The sequence below is a fragment of the Erithacus rubecula genome (assembly GCF_903797595.1).
Source record: "Erithacus rubecula genome assembly, contig: scaffold_520_arrow_ctg1, whole genome shotgun sequence".
NCBI classification, from domain to species: Eukaryota; Metazoa; Chordata; class Aves; order Passeriformes; family Muscicapidae; genus Erithacus; species Erithacus rubecula.
This window is the reverse complement of record NW_027635818.1, coordinates 1-19,711: the sequence shown is the minus strand read 5'-3', so window position 1 is coordinate 19,711 and position 19,711 is coordinate 1. Positions and strand designations below refer to the sequence as shown.

The following is a 19,711-nucleotide window of genomic DNA, read 5'->3' as shown; positions in this document are numbered from 1 at the left end:
TTCAACAACTGCTGTTGTTTCTGCTTGTACAGTTAGATATATTAGGAAAAGAGCTGTTATTCCTACCCCCTTATCTCTGCCTCAGAGTCATTGATTCAAGCAATTATAATACTTGGGGGGAGTGGAATTAAAGTCTCTATTTCAAAGGAAAACTTCTGCCTTTATTGGCAGACACCTGTCCTTCAAACCAGGGCAGAGGGCTTGGTGAACAGATTCCCCATTATAACCTAGTTCCAAGCCAGCAGAAACAAAAAGAGAAAAAAGAAACCCCAAAACAAAAAACCTAAAAAAACAGTTGTGAGCCTAACATGAAAAGTGTCCTTAGGGAGTGGCTGAAGATGCTCACCGAATCTCAGCCAATGAGTCAGGGCTGCTGGCTGGTTGCTAGCTGGTCCAGTCTCAGATCCGGAATTCTGGGGCTCTTGGATTGTCCTTGGTTAGGGTAGATATTATTGAAAAAAGAGCTGCTGGCCAAGGTGTCGGCGTCTCGAAGGTGGGACTATTCAGTGAATGCTGCTCACGACTGAGGTGGTCAGAGTTTCACACAGAGGTTCAGGTTGCCAACTGAAACTGCCTGGGCTAGGATGGTTCTAGCTTTGGGCTGCTACGGGGTCTGGATAGCTCCAGGAGCCCCCAAGGCAGAATTCATCTTCTCAGCTAGCTAGGAGTGAGATCCTGGGACTCACTGTAGAGGTTCCAAAGGTAGCTTTATTTCTTTGAAGGGTTCTACCAGCAAAATCCAGATACATAGCATAGCAAAACGTTTTTATAGGGTTTAGGGGGATTGAGATTCTAACCAGTAAAATTATAAATTGAGAACTATCCAATTACTTTGAGATTCTAGGTGAGAAAAGACCAATCATCTAGGAAAGTTAAAGACCAATAGAAATCCTAAATGATAACAGGGGTTTCAGTAGGGGGGGTGAACATTTCTCATGAAAAGGTTTCATTGTCTCAGGGTATGAGATCCCAGGGGCCCTTTTCAGGGACAGTTGTATCATGCACAGTGGCTAACACCCCTGGGGATGCCAGGCCTTGGGCTGCGCTCCCCAAGCACAGCCCCAGGGAAGGGTCCCTGCAGAATCAAGTTGGCACGGCCATTTCCAGCACCTGCCCTGCTCCAGCAGGGCTCAGCACCATTCCAGGACCACCGAGGGGGTGCACAGGTGTGTCCCCAAAGGTGTTGGAGAGCAGGGATTTGGGCCTCAATCCCTGTACCTAGGGGCCACTCCCTGATACTTTGACAGCTCCCTGAAAGCAGAGTCAGCCCAGGTCACTTTCCCTGGTCTTGCAACCATCTCCCAGTTTCTGTTGCTCCACAGGCTTCCAGGGATGCCGTCCTTGCTGTCGCAGAGCTCCTCAAGTGGAAGGAGCTGCAGCACATGGTGAAGACACGGCAGACCTGGAGGATGGCTGACTGCTTAGTGAGGATGTGCCTAAGGGACTGTGCCAGGCCATGGGCTCTGCAGCTGGGCCTGGGGTAGAGACCCCAGAGCTTGGAGCTGTATCCCTGTTCCTGGCTCAAGAACAGAGCCCCAGGGCTCTCCTCCAGCCCCATCTCCCCTTCCTGCACACAAAGGGAGGGAGGAGGGCTCTTGGTGATGGAGCTGCTGGCAGAAGGCGCTGCTTCAGCCACCTGGAGGGTGTGTGACAATTTCCACACCTTGCTGGTCCCTCCAGATGGAAAAGGACAGTAGCAGGGCTGAGCAGTGTCTTCATCAGAGTCTGCAGTACCTGAAGACCCTCAGGAACACGTGCAAGACTGGACCATCAGGTTCATCGGTGAGCCCCAGCCCGGGTCCCTCTCTGGGCAGCCCCTGTCACCCCAGCCCTTGCCCAGTGCCACATGCAGGCTCCTGGTGTCCCTGTTGCTTGGGAGTGTGCTGGGGAGCAGCAGGGGCTGACAGAGCTCTGTGCCCAGGGACCATCACACGGCATCTCGAGGGCCAAAGCGAGGAGCTGCCTGCTCTAGTTTTCAGTGGTGAGTGGGGAGCGAGGGCTAGCAGAGTGGGGGGTCTCTACAAACACAGGAACTCATCTGGGCTCTGCTTTGGTCACAGAACTTCAGGCTTTGGAGGCAGATGGGTGTGAATTTATCCGTTGTCTGGCAGCTCAGACCAGCCTGATGCTGAGGAGCCCCAAGGAGCAGCGGGCACCGGGACAGTCCCTGTGCGCTCTGTGGCGCCGCTGAGCTAGGAGCCTGCTGTGCCCAGAGTGGGACATTGAGGCAAGACTGAGCAGGGACAGCCTCCTGCTGGTTCTCAAGGTGCACAAAGAACTCCCTGACTTCCCTTGAAGGTCCTTCTCACAGAAGGCTCTGGGTGTGGTTGGATCCAAGCCCAGCACCAGACTTGGTCAGCACTTTATATCTGAAGGGTCGCACAGGTATTGTTGAGCCTGGCGATCACTTTGTCCTAAGATTTAACAAGCCAACTACACTTTTGTAAGGAAATGCAGGTTTTTTATTCAAATAACAACTTTTTCAATTCCTTTTCAGACATTCCAAAGGTACCTGCAGGCAGGTGGGCACCCACAGGTGTGATGGGGCTGGGTGGGATCAGGCCAGGGATTAGACCCTGATTTTGTGATTTACAGTGACACTTCTCCTCTGATCCCAATTCCCAGTGTTGTGGTGAGGTCAGATGTGCTGGTGGTGGGTCTGGGACCCTCAAACTCGAATCTGGGACCCCTAAACTGAGGTTTGGGTCCCTCAAGTTGGGGGTTCAGGTCCTGCACTTTTGAACTGAGATCAGGCACTCCCAAACTGTAATCTGGGCTCTTTAAACTGGGTCTGAGATTCTCAAACTGGCATCTGGTACTCTTAAATTGAGATCTGCAGCCCTCAAGCATGATCTGGGATCCTCACATTGGGGTCTCAGCTTTCCAAACTGGGACCTGTGCCTCTCAAACTGGGGTCTGGAATCCTCAAACTGGGTCTCGACACCTCCCCCCCCCCAACCCGGAGTTTGGACCCCTGAAAAATTGGGGGGACAAGTGGGGGAGGTGAGGTAAGGATTTATTTGGTGGTACAAATATTAAGGGGGGATGGGGAGACCTCAGGGTGGAATTCTGGGTCCAGCTTAGAGGGGGGAGGTGTGTGGGAGGAGCCCAGGATGGAGATTTGGGATCCTCAGGGTGGGCTTTGTGGGATCTCTGGGAGGATTTGGGGGTCCCAGGATGGGCTCTGGAGCACCCCAGGATGGACTTTTGGGGTCTCAAATTTGATTTAGGGGATCTCAAGATAGATTTTGGGGTCCAAAATGGATTTTGGAGCTCCAAGATATGAGCAGCTCTCAGGCATTGATGCTCCCTGGCGGCTGGGAGGACTCAGTGCCAGATTTCACAGTGGGGGGCCCTTCGGGATTTGAGGATTCTCAGGGTGAATTTTGGAGTTTCATTGTGAGTTTCATCCTCCCCAGGATGGATTTTGGCATCTCAAGTTGGGTTTGGGATTCCAGAGTAGGATTTTAGGGTCCTAGGTTGGATTTTGGGGATCCTAGGCTCAGGGGATGGATTTCAGGGCTCCAGCACCCGCAGTGCAAAGTCCAGGGCAGGGGCACTGTGGGTCAGACACCCCATGGACACCACGTCGATGTGGGGCCGCAGAAACTGGGGGAGGGTCCCCAAAACGATGCCCCCGCTGGCCTCCACCATCACTCCGGGATGCGCGGCCTTGACCTGTGCTGCCACTGCGTGCAGCTCCTGGGGGGGACACCCTGTCAGCAGGGAGCACCCCCTCCCCAAAATCTGGGGGTACGCTGCATATATGGATGTGCAATGGATGCTACACAGTGCAGATTCCCCAAATTGGCCCAAATCTGCCCAGTTTGGGTCCCTCCCAGAAGAAACCACCCACTGAGCTCCAAAATTGGGGTGTCCACCCCCAAACCTTCCAAATCAAGGGGTATCCCCCTTAAACCCCAAACCCAATAAAAAGAGGGGTTTCCCATCCAACATTTGCCCAAGTGGGGGCACCACCCACCACTCACCTCTAGGCAACCCCAAATGTGGGCTCTCCAATCCAAATGGCAGGTCCCCCACCCAGAACCACCCCAGATTGTGGCCTCCCATCCAGCCCCTCCAATCCAGGCATTTGTCCACCGACTGACCCCCCAAATTACAGTCCCCCCACCTAAACTCCCCAGGTCCACCCTCCCTTTACTCAAAATCCCCCAAACTGGGACTACCCAATCCTCTGACCCTCCAAAATTGGGATTCCCCCTCATGTATTTGGGGCTGCCCCACATTTACAGCAGATTCCCATTTGACTGGTGCGGCCTCACCCCAGAATGTTCCCCATTTTTTCTGCTCCCTTCGATTTTGAGGGGCTCAGCTGGGGATAGCAGAATCTGGATCTGTGTGGTTAACCCCCAATTTTTGAGGTGTTCAACCCATTTCATTGAGGGCAGAGATCAAATCTATGGCATTACCCCCCTTTTTTGAGAGACCTGTGCCCCATTTTTGGAGTTTATCCCCATTTTTAGAGTCCAATCTCCCATTTTTGGAGTCCACCCCACACTTGGGGTCCCACCATTATCGGCCCCCTCCGATTTTGGGGCTCACCTGAGGGGCCAGGTTGTCCAGCAGGACGATGTCAGCCCCAGCCCCAGCAGCTGCCAGCGCCTCGTCCGCACTCGAGCACTCGACCCCCAACTGGCGGGTGAAGCCCCCAGCCTGTCGCACCCCCAAAATCATCTGTGGAAGAGGGGGGTCAGAGTGACGCCCCAGTATGGGGCAGGGTAAAATGGGGGCTCTCCCCAGTCATTCACTTAAAACTGGGGTTCCCCCACTGCCCCCCCAAAAATTGGGATCCTCTCCCCCAGAGTCCTCCAACTCAAGGGTGTCTGCTGCCTCCAAAGCTGGGGTTATCCCAACCAAAATTTAGTTATCCAACACATGATCCCCCCCAATCCAGGGTTGCCCCCAGTTTCCCTCCCAAACTGGAACCTTCCACCCATCCCCCCTGTCACGGTCCGCCCAATTCAAGAGCGAGTCGCGACTGGTTCTTTTATGGATCTCAGAGTGCAAAAGACACAACAGGGGACAAAACCAGTTTACTTCTACAGAAATGCACTTTATTTAGTGCCAACCAAAATGCGATAGTGGGACAGAGAGAGAGAGAGAGAGAGAGAGAGAAAGGGGGGTCGGGATTATAGCTACCAAGACGGGCAGACGAATCCTCGTGGAGCAGCCAATAGATGTCTGTTGCCATCTGGGGAGATCTCGGGGGTCTCCTCTGAGAAAGTCACTTTTATAGTCCTTTCCCAAAGCAAGTGGCTTCTGGCCAAAAGGTGGGAAGATTTATGGACTATTGTATGTGGAGCTCGTTACGTGGGGGAACAGGTGGAAACAGGACGCTTCAAGGCACATCAGGCCTTCTTTGTCGTCATGAACACACGCGGGTCAGCCCATACTGACCAGTCCATTGTTCTGTCATCTGTGGGAGCTTTGTTGAGTAAACGCCCCATGACTAGTTGTCATGAGAAACCAGTCCTGGTAGGCATCACCTGCGGAACAGTCACTTGGCGTTCCTCCCATCCCTGGCCAGCGCAGGCCTCAGGCGAGGGTCGTTGGGCAGAAACAGACGAGAGGCTCAGACGGACTCTCACATCACCCCGTGACCAACGAGCGTCGCTGAGAAACTCCATCAGCATGATGTTGTGACCTTGTAGCATCTTCAGGACCCGCCCTTGGTAGCACATCCTGGGAATAGGAAAAGGGAAAACAAAAAACCGGGGATAAGAGGGAAAAGGGAAAAGGAAAAGGAAAAGGAAAAGGAAAAGGAAAAGGAAAAGGAAAAGGAAAAGGAAAAGGAAAAGGAAAAGGAAAAGGAAAAGGAAAAGGAAAAGGAAAAGGAAAAGGAAAAGGAAAAGGAAAAGGAAAAGGAAAAGGAAGGAAAATAAACAGGAAAATAATAAAGCAAAATAATCAAAACAAAATTGATTAAAATAATTTTTCAAACAAATCACAGTAATATTAGCTAAAATAACTTTCAAACAATCAAAATTAATCAATAAAATAACATCCAAACAATTAAAATTCAAACAATTAAAATTCAAACAATTAGAATCAAAAACAAAATCAATGAAATAACATTCAAACAATTAAAATTCTAACAATTAGAATCAAAATTATTCAATAAAATAACATTCAAACAATTAAAATTCTAACAATTAGAATCAAAATTAATTAATAAAAAAACATTCAAACAATTAAAATTAAAACAAATCAGTATCCATTATAATATGTTTTTATGATTAAAACGATTATTTTCCAAAACCATTTTAATAAGAAGCTTAACATTACTAAAACTGATCATACCAATCATAACTACTAACAAACAATTTTAATCAGTTTGCTGTTAAAGGCCTGACTTTCACTGCTCGTGTAATTTGTCTGGTGTCAATAACTTTAGGGGTATCTTTAGCATATGGAGTAGTGATCAAATTATGTGCTTCCATTGTTGATGCCAATTGTGTCAGTCGTTTTACCATTCTCCAATTCAGCATGTATAAAATGACTGACAAAACAAAACTGATTAAAACCAAAATCAAAAGCACAACAATGGGATGACACAATTTGTTTAGGATGCCGGTAGCAGTAGGTGACCACCCAAAAAGTGTATCCCACCACCTGAGTTCAGCATCCACTTTTACCCTTTCTAAAACCTGATGTATTTGTCTTTCACGTGGTGATGAACTGTCACCAGGGTCTTCTGTCCATTTTTCTTGATTTTTTCCAAGATTCCAATTAAGTCCTGGTGAAGCAGCAATTGTTTAATCAAAGTGAGGTTCATCCCGATGGGAGCAGGCACTAACTGATGAATCAATGTAAAATTGGATTGCAAGAGGTGATGAGCCATGACTGGAACAGTATAGGAAAAGTCACAGCCCATGATTGTGGTAAAATTACAAACACAAAAATTTAAATGATTTTTTAGATTCACTGTTACATTTTCTACAAACACTAATTTGCAAGCAGTTCTTACACACACACATTCATTTCCTATGTACACCTACACTGTTGCAGGAGTCTCATCAAGGTGTATTTCAAAATGACAGATATTTTGCTCTGTGTCTAAACAGATGTCTTGGGCCACAATGGTATTGCTTTCACAAATGAAACCTAGTTGCTCCCGAACAACACAAGATTCCAAATTAACTGTTTGCCATTTCTCACCAATTTGACGGGCCCATTCTCTATGCTCGAAAGGATAGAGAATAGTTCCATCGTGATTCAATCCTAATGCAATGATGGGGTGTATCAAATGCACTGAAGCGTTGTGTGTTGTCAGCACAAAGGCTGTGGCTGTGTTTGTGCTGGGGTTGCAGGTAAAGTTTACCAAATTCCACCAGGACTGAAACTTCCTTTTAAAATCATTAGCATTGTCCCAAATTATTGTCCGGATTTCAGTAGGGAAGATGCCTTCTTCCCCTTCCCTTATAATTGAGGTAGCAACTGTTTGCATCTAAAGCTGTGCCTGGATACAGCTGAGGGCTAAGGATATGTTGTTTTGAGCAATACCAAGAGCATCAATTATCAATTTGTGATCATTTACATTTGTCTTTTCCCAATCTGGTAAAATGTTTGATAATAACCACTGTTGTGTTCCCAGGGCTGTTAAAGAGGACTGCAGAGGTTGTTTCAATTTGGTCAGGTCTCTGGTGGTGGCAACTAATTTGTTTATTAGTACTTCTGAATTAATGCTATTTAAAATTCCCAATCCTGTTCCCACAACACCGGTTATGCCTCTTGTTTGTTTCTTGAAAGGATCCTCCTGGTTTTGCAACCAGGTCGTTTGTCCACCCCAGGAAAAGGTGAACAAGCTGGCTGAATTACTGAAACATTGTTTTGCATTGGCAAATTGACTTGTTTAAAAAAAACCCATGCCGAATTAAACAATATTTGCTGTTGGCCAGTTTTCTTAATTACATAGGGTCCAATTTCAAAAATCTTCAGGCTCAGTATAACCGGTGGTTGGGTAGTAGGTGTTACAACATTGACATCAAGTTCTCCTTTTATATTTTGTACTGTTTTTCCCACACATAATTTTTTGGGAAAAATTATGTGTATGTGTATGTACAGCCGTTCAATTTTGATTTTAAATTTTCACAAAATAAAACACAGCTGTAGGGTCCTGTGCTGTAACTGTATACAGGTTCGACGAGGGATTCAGCAATTAATATTCACGTTCCATGGTGTTATTCTGTGAAAAGTAAACACAACAGAATCTGCCACAAAGAGGCAGGAGGTTAAAATGATGGAACTATGCAGACAGAAATTCTGTTAACTTCCCAGCCATTTTGCTGCAAAGAAGGAAGCCACTCTGTACCTCCTTTAAAGACAGCATAAGAGTCAGTGTAGTTGCAAACAAAGGAGGCACTCTGCACTTCAAGCTGGAAAACACCCCAAATAACCATCAGCACTCCAAGCCAAGAGTCACCCCGTCCCCCAGCAATAATTTGCTCAGCAGAAGCATTAGTGAACAAAGAATTAGTGAACAAAGATTGTTTGGGGGAGAAAGCAGTGGCTACTTTAATTATTGAGGCAGGTTTGTCATTGCTATTGACCAAGTTCTCAGTTTCTGTTATTGCCAGATTTTTTACAGTTCCTTCTGTTACTGAGGATTTCTGGGCCACCCTGTCAGGGGGGGCAGTCCTAGTTTTCCAAAACTTCACTTCCTGAGAAGGTTTTTGAATGTTCTCTGAGGCAATTTGCAAGTTAGGGCTTTCTAGGTGGAAAATTATTTTCTGTTGCACATCCCTCACTTCTTCTTTTTCTTCTCCTCCTATCAATACATCATGTATGTATTGGTACACAGCTACAGTGTCAGGTTTGGGTTTTTGGATTGGCCATACAGGGGAGTTTTGCAAGTCCTGTATAACCAGTTTGATCTCTACTTTGGCACTAGAGAGAAGAGGGTATTGTTTTACATTTACAGGTAATTGCATAGGTGATTTATGACCAGCAGTGAATTGTATTTCATGTATAATTTGCAAGCAGGCAGCTTTGTGAATGTTTTCTAGGAGTTGGTCTGGGGTGCCAGTTATGGCTAGAGGATCACCTCTTTCTAGGGGGCTAAGTCCCCCAGCCCAGTAGGCTGCATGCTGTGTCAGAGACCATGGAACACGAGCGTTTCCAGTTGTTAAGAAAACTCCAGGCCCCCAGTACCCACTGGCTTCTTGTTCACTTAATTTAATTTGATCTCCTCCAGTGAGTGAAACTCTAAAGACATACTCGGTCTCAGATTCTTGTGGGAGACGTGAGTATTCTTTCTTTAATTTAGCCAATTCAGTAGCAGTGTATGGTATTTCTTTGGATGTTATGTGGGGGTCAAAATCCTTGTCGTTCAGGTATTTATATTCCGTTTTAACGAGAGGTCTCATTTTAGAGCAGCAATTTTCCCCACTATTTTGTACATGTACTAGTTCTCTTTGTGGGTATATCTGCTTTATGTGATATGTTTCCTTTTCTTCTGTGTCATTAGGTGTATCTGCATGTTGTGAGGCACGTGATAGTTGCAACAAATAATTGTGTTCTATTTGCTTTTCTAGTTGGTTTTCCAGAGTTTCTATCTGATTTGTCTTCTGTTCTAGTTGGTTTTCCAGAGTTTCTACTTGATTTGTTTTCTGTTCTAGTTGGTTTTGCAGAGTTTGTACCTGATTTGTTTTGTCCTGTAATAGTTTTTGCAAAGCTTCTACCAGGTTTTGCAAGGAGTCTATCACTGCACTTTCCTCACTCACTCGTTTAACACGAGATTCTACAGCAGCTGAAAGACAAGCACCTAGAACTGAGCAAAGTGTGGTTTTATTTTTCTTGCTCAGTTTGAATTTTGTTTCATGTTGCAAAGAATGTATCCTATCAATCACATTTTCTAAATTAAACCAATTACTGTGTGCCCAGTCCTCCCCCCCCTTGGGAGGGTCTGGCATTATACTTAGCTAGTAAAGCGTAAAATGCAGCTTTATCATTTTCAGACATTTTTATGAAGGGACTAAAACCACTCTCAGGGAGACACACTTAAAGTTACACAAAAAGCACAGCTGAAACTGTGAATCCCTTCTCTTCCCTGGAGCGGGTGAAGAGACACACTACTTGGGAGGTACTAACTTAACTACAAAAACCACTTGTCTCTTCACGATCCCAAGTAGTCAAATACAATAATTATACAACAACTGTAACCTCTGAGTTACGATTATGTGCAAGGGGGAATAACCACTTCAGGAAGAGAAACACTTGTCACCCAGACTTCTGCTGAGGACAACCCCCTGTCATCCCTGGAGTGGCTGAGGAGACCAATACTGCTTGGGAGGTTCTCTTTCAGTTTCTAAATGGGTGTCTCCTCGACTACACCAAGCAGCAAACAACAAAAAAAACACAAGTCCCGTCTTTTGCTCAGCTGAGATCCTTTCAAAAAATTATCCGATTACTGAAATGGAGTTGATTATCCACCTGGGTCTGTGTGCAGATTGCGGGAAGAACCCAATACCACCTCCCTTGCTTTTTAACACTGTTCAGTCCTTATGGCACTGACAGGCTAGGTGCGGCTGAAATGGCACAGGTCTTCCCCTAATACAAAGTGCACAGAAACCCCCAACTCCCCCAGTATCGGGAATTCAATTGCCGACTACGCCAAAAATGTCACGGTCCGCCCAAATCATGAGCGAGTCGCGACTGGTTCTTTTATGGATCTCGGAGCGCAAAAGACACAGCAGGGGACAAAACCAGTTTACTTCTACAGAAATGCACTTTATTTAGTGCCAACCAAAATGTGATAGTGGGACAGAGAGAGAGAGAGAGAGTGAGAGAGAGAGAGAGAAAGGGGGGTCGGGATTATAGCTACCAAGACGGGCAGAGAATCCTCGTGGAGTCGGCCGGTAGGTGTCTGTTGCTGTCTGGGGAGATCTCGGGGGTCTCCTTTGCAAAAGTCACTTTTATAGTCCTTTCCCAAAGCGAGTGGCTTCTAGCCAAAAGGTAGGAAGATTTATAGACTATTGTATGTGGAGCTCGTTACACGGGGGAACAGGTGGAAACAGGACGCTTCAAGGCACATCAGACCACCTTTGTCGTCATGAACACACACAGGTCAGTCCATACTGACCAGTCCATTGTCTCTCATCTGTGGGAGCTTGTTGTGTAAACTCCCCGTGACTAGTTGTCATGTGAAATCAGTCCTGGTAGGCATCACCTGCGTAACAGTCACTTGGCGTTCCTCCCATCCCTGGCCAGCGCAGGCCTCAGGCGAGGGTCGTTGGGCAGAAACAGACGAGAGGCTGGGAATGGACTCTCACATCACCCCGGCAGCATCTTGGGGGGGCGTCCGGTGGCCGCTCCGGGGCCGAGAGGGGCAGGATCCGGGAAATGGGGGCAGCTGCCAGGAAGGGACCGAGATGGACTGGGACAAGCTGGGATCCACTGGGACAGGCTGGGATCAACTGGGATAGGATTGGGACCCACTGGGAGCAGGATCAGAACACACTGGGACCCAGCAGGATCGAACTGGGGCAACAGGGATCACAGTGGGACCAACTGGCACTGACTGAGATTGACTGGGACCATGCTGGTGGAAACTGGAACCTTACTGGGACAAGTGGCTGTGACTGGGAATGACCACGAGCATGCTGAGGGCAACTGGGATAAACTGGGAGTGTCTGTAACCATTTTGGGGGTGACTGAGAACACACTGAGAGCAAGCAGTGTTTTAAATAAAGGTATGTGTACTTCTAGTGCTTGGATAGAACTACTGTCAATATGGTTTTGCTTTCTGTGATCGGTCAAAAAAATTTCAAAGTGTGTTGTCACATCACGTTCTGTGGCTGCTGTTGAGGACAGAAGGTAGAGCTGGAAAGGAGGGACGGATGGAAAAAAGGTATATTTTAACCTTTATTTTACTTCTCACTATTCTGCTCTAATTTAAGGAGCAAGAAATTCAATTAGTATCTCTAATTTTGAATCTGTTTGTTCCATGATGGCATTTATTGAGTGATCTGTCCCAGGCCTCATCCCAACCCATGAAACCTTCATTCTGTTTTCCATCTCCTGTCCATCTCTGGAGGGGAGTGAGAGAGCAGCTTTGGCGGGTGCCTGGCATCCAGCCAGGGTCAACTGACAACACTTCCTTTCTCTCATCCTTCCTTTTTTCCAGAGGTCACAGTGCAGAGGTTGAGTGGGGCTTTGGTGGGGACAGTGAAGGTGTTGGGGAGCAGCAGGGACAGGAGCCCCAGGGATGTGGGACAGGCATGAGAGGGGCCCAGGCAGCTTGCAGGGGGCAAGGCCTGTCCCCCTGGGCCAGCAGCAGCCCCGTGCCCTGCCCAAGGCGCTGCCACCAGGGGCTGGGCCCAGAGGCAGGGGGAGACCCCAGTCCCGGGGGTGGCGTTTCTGCCCCGAGCCCCGTCCAGCCCAGCCTGCCCCGAGTGCGCAGTGACCACTGGCACGGCTGCACTGGACAGCGTGACCTGCTGGGGACACTGAGAGCTGCCCTGGGACACTGCCCTGGGGATGGCACAGGCACCAAACAAACCACAGCCAGCCCCGCTCCTTGGGATGGCACAGGCACCAGAGCACAGCACAGCCCCGCTCCTTGGGATGGCTCAGCCCCTGTGAGTGTCCCAAGTGTGGGAAGAGTTTCTCACAGAGCTCTCATGGCACCAGACACCAACGGAGGCACCACTGAGGGAAGCCCTGGGAGTGCCCTGAGTGTGGGAAGAGCTTTGTGCCAGTCTTAGGCTGCAATACCAGATGTAACCTGAAGTATATATTCTATCACCATCTGTTGAAACGAGGTGGAGCAGTGATCCTTATATCTTCCATGATCCATCCCTCATAACTTCAGGGAGGATATCCTCTGTTAATAAGTCAGCTGTAAAAGTCAGGTGGAGAAGTTTTCTTTATGTCTTCCAGGACCCATCCTTTGCCCAGGAAGATAATTTCTGTTAATAAACCATTAAGTCTCATTGCATGACTGATCAAATTACATCATCCCATTTGAGATGCGCCACCCAAAGGGAAGAGCCAAGCATTTCCTACCCAAATAAAACATGAAATTTGAAACATTAGAGCAGCCTTTTGCCACTAAATTCCCAGAGGAAGGCCAAGCCCATCTTCATAACAACAAGACCTTAAAAGAGGAACTACACCCTTCTCCAAAATCTTTGTTTCATCAAAAGCACATTTGTCACTCCAAGAAAACTGTAGACACCATTTAATCAGACTGCTGCCAACACCCTGACCAACAGGGTGTCAGGCTGTATTCTGACTGTGTCAGTACTCTGTCTTTTATATTACTATATTATTAATTTTCCTAGTAAAACACCATTCCTATTTCCATATGCTGAAGGATTACAGTGCCCCAGCTGGTGAGAAACCCTCCCCCTGCCTCACAGAGGGACAGTCTGATGCTGCAGCAGTGGAACCCACAGACGTTACAACCGTCCAGGCTCCAGCTGAACCGCAGGGGCAGGCACAGCCAGCAGCAGTGGCCCCTGGAAATAGGAAAAATCTAAGATGAAATCAGAGCACCCAGTCAATAAAGATAAGAAAGGAGGGCCCTCACAACCCGTAGGGGAGCCAGAGGTTGAGGTCATCACCAAGACCTCATCTTATAAAAGTCTGAAATCTGCAAAAAGACATTGTTCTATAGGGGTGTGAGGATTATACAACCTGGTTCCTTCAGGTGTGGGAGCTTATGGGTACGGGTGTGCAACTGGATGGTTCTGAGGCAAGGAATTTGGAACCCTGACCCAGGACTGAGGTGTGGATCAGGTATTCCTAAGGGAGCAGGGCCTCCTTTCCCTCTGGGAGCAGCTTTTAATAAGTGTGAGAGAGAGGTTTGTCCACACAGAGAGAATGCAGGAGCAGCACCATAGAATGTGCTGGAAGAGCCTTGAGGAAGGGATCCAGCAGCTGAGAGAAGTGGCAGCACTGGAGGGACTCTTTGGGAGGGGTGGACAGCAGGACAATGACCCTGACAAGGCCAGGTGCACAGGGCAGATGTTGTGCAATCTGGCAAACCTGGGGCCAGCCAAATACACCTTGACTGTGACAATTAATGCTGATAACAACCCAGAGACAGTGGGTTCTGTCACCAACAAGCTCAGAAATTATGAGAGTGTGATCAATGGCCCGAGGCAGGCTCATGTCTCTGCTGTGGTTAAGGAGCTCAAAGAGGAGTTTAAGGAAGAGATGAGGGAGATAAGGGAAGAGGTGAGGAAGATCAGTGCAGCATCAGTGCCAGTCACAGGCCCCAAAGTCAGAGCCCAACATCCCCCAGCTAGGGAGAGAGGGTACACCCCACGAGCTGACCTGGGGTTCTTTTTGCATAACCATGGGGAAAACATGAAAAGGCAAAATGAGAAACCCACTTCTGTGCTGGCAGCACGGGTGCATCAACTCAGGGAGGGAAGCACTAAGAGAGGGAGTTCCACTCAAGTGAAGGCAGCCTCAACCTCCCATGACCAAGCTGCCAGGTATTGCAGAAAGGAAGATGACCTGTGGGATCCTCTTAAAAGAACCTCTAGTATGTATGCCTAGGACGGAAATGATAACCAGGGTTGGAGGGGCCCTGCCTCTAGCCAGGGAGAGGCACAGGACAGCCAGGTCTTTTGGATGGAGTAGATCCAATGGCCTGGCACATCAGAGCCTTTAGTTGATCCTGGTGCACAGTGTACCCTAATGCCACTGGGACATGTGGGGGCAGAACCTGTTTCCATTGCTGGGGTGATGGGGGATCACAGGAATTGACTCTGCTGGAGGCTGAAATGAGCCTGACTGGGAAGGGGTGGCAGAAACATCCCAGTGTGACTGGCCCAGAGGCTTCATGAGTTCTGGGCATACTCTTCTTCTGGAATGGCTATTACAAAGAGCCAAAGGGACTCAGGTGGGCTTTTGGAACAGCTGCTGTAGAGGCAGAGGGCATTGAGAAATTAAACACCTTGCCTGGACTATCAGAAAACCCATCTACAGTAGGTTCCTGAAGGTGACAGTGCAACAAGTACCAACTGCCACCTCAACAGCACACAGCCAGCAGCATCAGATGAATCAAGATGCCATTATCCCCACCCATAAAATTTTGGCCAGAAAGTCAAAGGGTGCTCAGTAAAACCCACTCACCCTTCAACAGCTTCTGTTTGCCTGTGGGCAAGTCTGACAGACAATAGAAATTGACTGTAGGCTATTGTGCCTTGAATGAAGGGACTCCACTGTGGGAGCTAAGACAGAGTACTGTGGATTTAATTAGCATAAGCAGCTTGATAACCAAGATGCCTTGGCAAAAGCGAACAGAGCTTTGAAGACTCCATGAAGATTGGATCAAGACTGGTGACAGGAAAGAAGAATGAATCAAATACAAATGTTGCAAATGTGTAAGTTTCTTTGTGTGATGTTTAACCCAACCAATGTGGTAAGAAATTACCAGCTTCCCTAAAAATGTTATATAAGCACATGTAGCTGAGAGTAAATTTGGATTCTGATCAGCAGTCAGTAGACCCCCTCTCTCTCCCAGTCGTTGATTCTCCAGTGCTGAGTGCTGCCGTGCCGGACACGCTGGATCTCCAGGAGGAGCTGGAGCCCAAGGCAGCAAAGTGGCACCATTGACATTGCCAATGCATTTTTCTCCATTCCTTTGGCAGCAGAGTGCAGGCCTCAGTTTGCTTTCACCTGGGAGAACGTGAAGTACACCTGGAACCGACTGCCCCAGGGGTGGAAACACAGCCCCACCATCTGCCATGGGCTGAGCCAGGCTGCACTGGAAAAGGGTAAAGCTCCAAAACATCTGCAATACATCAATGACATCATTGTTTGGAGGAACAGGGCAATAAAAGTATTTGAGAAAGGAGAGAGGATCATCCAGATTCTGCTGGAAGGAGGTTTCACCATCGAGAAGAGCCAAGTCAAGGGACCTGCCTGAGAGATCCAGTTCCTGGGAGTAGAGTGGCAAGATGGACAGAGCCAGATCCCCACTGGAATGATCCATAAGATCATCACAGAGTCTCCACCAAGCAGCAAGAAGGAAACACAAGCTTTCCTAGGGGCCATAGGTTTTTAGAGAATGCATGCCTGAGTGCCGCCACATTGTGAACCCTCTCAGCCTGGCCACCCTAAGAAGAACAATTCCAGCTGTGGCCCTGAACAGCAACAAACCTTCACCCAGACCAAGCAGAAAATTCCTCATTTTGTCCCCTAGGCCCTTTCAGGACAGGACCAGAGGTGAGGAATGTGCTTTACTCTGCAGCCAAGAACAATGGCTTGTCCTGGAGCCTTTAGCAGAAGGTGCCGGCAAGACTCGAAGCCGAGCACCAGAATTCTAGAGTCAAAGTTGCAGAAAGTCTGAAGCAAACTACATTCTCAAAAAAAAAAAAAAAAAACAACTAAGAACTCATCAATATCTTATCCACCTATGGGAAAGTTCAAGCCACCTCAAAAGAAATTATCACAAAAGCACAAATCTTCCTGGCACCCTGACACCCGGTGCTGGGGTGGATGTTTAAAGAAAAGGCTCCTCTACCCACCACGCCACCCACACCACATGGAGCCCATGGATTGCTCTCATCACACAGCACGGTCGGATTAGAAACAGAAATCACCCTGAAATTTTAAAAATACTTAAAACCAGCCACAAGATAAAAACTTTCAGATGAACCAGAAGTGGAAAGTGGCCACAGAGAGTCCCACACGACGAGTCACAAAAGCTTCTGAAGCAGAAGGTGAATCAAGTGCACTTGCTGAACTCAAAGCCATTCAGTTGGCCCTGGACACTGCTGAAAGAGAGAACTGGCCGAATTTCTACCTTCATACTGAATCAGAAATAATAACCAATGCTCTGTGGAGTTAGCTAGAAAGATAAAAAAAGGCCAGTTAGTAACATAAAGGAAAACCAATTGAGGCTGCTGATGAGTGGAAAAATATTGCAACCTATAAGTAGGCACAAAATTAAAAGCAGATTTAACTATAAATTGCATTTCTCAAGTTATCCATAACTGTAAGACATGTGCTAAAATCAAGCAAGCCAGGCCAATAAAGCCTCTCTAATATGGGGGACAGTATTCCAAATATAAGTATAAAGAAGCCCAGCAAATGAACTACATCACACTGCCTCAAACCCCCCAAGACAGGTGCTACGTGATCACAATTGTAGAAGTCACCATTGAATCATTAGAAACCCACCCTGTACCTCACACTACTACTCAAAACACCGTCTGAAGCCCAAAAAAGCAAGTCCTATAAAGACACAGCACCCCTGAGAGAATCGTCAGACAACAGGACCCATTTCAAGAACAGCCTTAGAAATACCTCACCCAAAAACCAGGATATTGAATAAATAGATCATATCCCTTATCACACACCAGCTGCCAGGAAAGTTGAACTGTACAACAGACTACTTAAAAGTACCCTAAAGGCACTTGGCAGGGAAACATCCAAACATTGAGAAATGAACTTAACAAAAGACACCTAAATAGTCACCTGAGAGTCCAGCACTCAAGCAAGTCCTGCCCAGTCTGAAGCCTTGCACACAGTGGATGGGGATTAAGTTCCTGTAGTACACATAAAAGGTCTTTTAAGACTGTTTAGATTAGGCCCACCTCAAGCAAAGGCAAACCAATCTGTACAACTGTTTTTGCTCAAAAACCTAGTTACACTTAGTAGGTAATGCAGAAAGATAAAGAAACCCAGTGAGTACCACAGAAAAACCTAATCTTAAGTGAGAACTGTGTGTAAAGTTTCACTGTGGATAAAAATATAGAACAAAGTTGAAAGAAGGTATTAATTAAGGTAGGATGCAGATGGTAATAGAATATGGAGTAGATAATGTCTTAAGTTGCAATGCAAGCTGCAAGCAGAAGTATACAATCCATCACCATCTGCTGAAACCAGGTGGAGCAGGGCTCCTTATCTCTTCCATGACCCATCCCTCAGAATTCCTCCCCACAAGGAGTTATACCTTATGGGAGATGCCCCACCCAAGGAGAAAAGCCAAGTATTTCCTACCTAAATCAAATCTGAAATTTGAAACATCAGAGCAACCTTTCCCACTAAACTCCCAGAAGAAGACCAGGCCTATCTTCATCACCACTAGATGTTAGAAAAGTAACTACACCCTTCTCCAAAATCATTGTTCCAACAAAACCACATCTGTCACTTCAAGAAAACTACAGGTACCATTATTCAGACTGTAACCAACACCCTGCACTGTTTAATCACCTGAGGGGATCTGGAGGAACATCCCCAGTGAGAAAGTTCTCGAACTCCCTGCAAGAGCACAGGGCAGAGCACACTCAGACTGCATGGCTGCTCCTGAGGCAGCCACCTCTATGTGCTTCCCAGCCTGTCCCAAAGCATAGCAGTTCCAGCTGAGCTCTTCCTCCCCTCCTTTGGAATATTTCCAGCCCAGTAGTTTGACAGTAGCACAAATGAACATGTTGGAAGGTGTCTCATCACTTTTAAGAACGCCAGAAGGGGAGCTGCCCAGAACCCAGTCCAATTTGGCCTTGAACACTCCAGGGATCCAGGGGCGGCCACAGCTTCTCCTGACAACATGTGCCAGGGCCTCAGCACCCTCACAGGGCAGAATTCTCTCCCAATATCCCATCTATCTTTGCCATGTCTTGGTAGGAAGTCACTGTCCCTTGTTCTGTCCTTGCAGGTCCCTCGCTTAAGTCCCTCTCCAACTCTCTTGCAGCCCCCTCAGGCATTGGAAGGTCACCCTGGAACCTTCCCCAGGCTGAACAACAGCAACTCTTGCATCCTTTTCCCTTGGCGCTGATGCTCCAGCCCTTGGAGCATCTTCTTATTAATCCCATGGCCTCCTCTGGGCCTCTGTGGATCATCTTGGAGATGTCAGGGAGAAACCCATTCTTGCCTCTGGGAAGAACTGAGGCTGTGTAAATTGGGCTGAAGGGAAGGCAAAGAAAAGCTGCTCCCTTGTTTGTGCCTACGGACTCCAGTGGAACAAGGATGGAGCGGGAGATGTGGCCAGAAGCCCCCCATTCCCTCCCAGGCCTGTCCCCACAGCAAGCAACAAAGCTCTGGAACAGCCAACTGTTAATCCCTTGCTATTCCCAAAGGGAACCAGTTTCCCTGAGGCACACGCCCAGCCAAGCCAGGTCCCTGCTGGGTCTGGCACACAGAGAGCAGTGGCTTTTTCACTCACCCGCCGGCTGTCCATCTGCTCCTTTGGCACCAACAGTAACCAAATCCCAGTGTCCACCGGTCGTTGACTTTTGCAGGGTCTAAACCCCAGTGCCCAAAGCCCTTGGCCTTTGCAGAGTCTAAACCCAAACCTCAAAAGGCCCTTGGCCTTTGCAGAGTCTAAATCCAAATCTCCAAAGGCCCTTGGCTTTTCCAGGGTCTGAACCCAAATCTCCAAAGGCCCTTGGCCTTTGCAGGGTCTAACCCCAATCACCAAAGGCCCTTGGCCTTTGCAGGGTCTAAACCCCAGTGACCAAAGGCCCTTGGCCTTAGCAGGGTCTAACCCCAATCGCCAGATGTCGTTGGCCTTAGCAGGGTCAATAGCACACAAAAGGTGCCGTTGGCCTTGGCAAGGTCTGAGCCCCAACGCTCATGAGCTGTTGACAGCTCCAGGGTCCAAACCCCAATGAGCCAGGAGCTGTCGATTGTTGCCAGGGTCCAACCCCCAACATTCCAACATTCCATGGCCTGTTGACGGTTGCCAGGGTCCAACCCCCAACATTCCAATATTCCATGGCCTGTGACGGTT

The 19,711-nt window shown here is 47.9% G+C and overlaps 1 protein-coding gene across 1 annotated transcript; it reads right to left on the bottom strand.

Moving 5' to 3' along the window:
• Positions 1-3,230: 3,230 nt before the first annotated feature.
• Positions 3,231-4,695, bottom strand: LOC306816319 (nicotinate-nucleotide pyrophosphorylase [carboxylating]-like; the record flags this gene model as incomplete). Its single annotated transcript, XM_079332775.1, has 2 exons — positions 3,231-3,702; positions 4,564-4,695. Coding segments are annotated over 2 exons (318 nt in total), but the record flags the coding sequence as incomplete, so codon positions are not given.
• Positions 4,696-19,711: the final 15,016 nt, after the last annotated feature.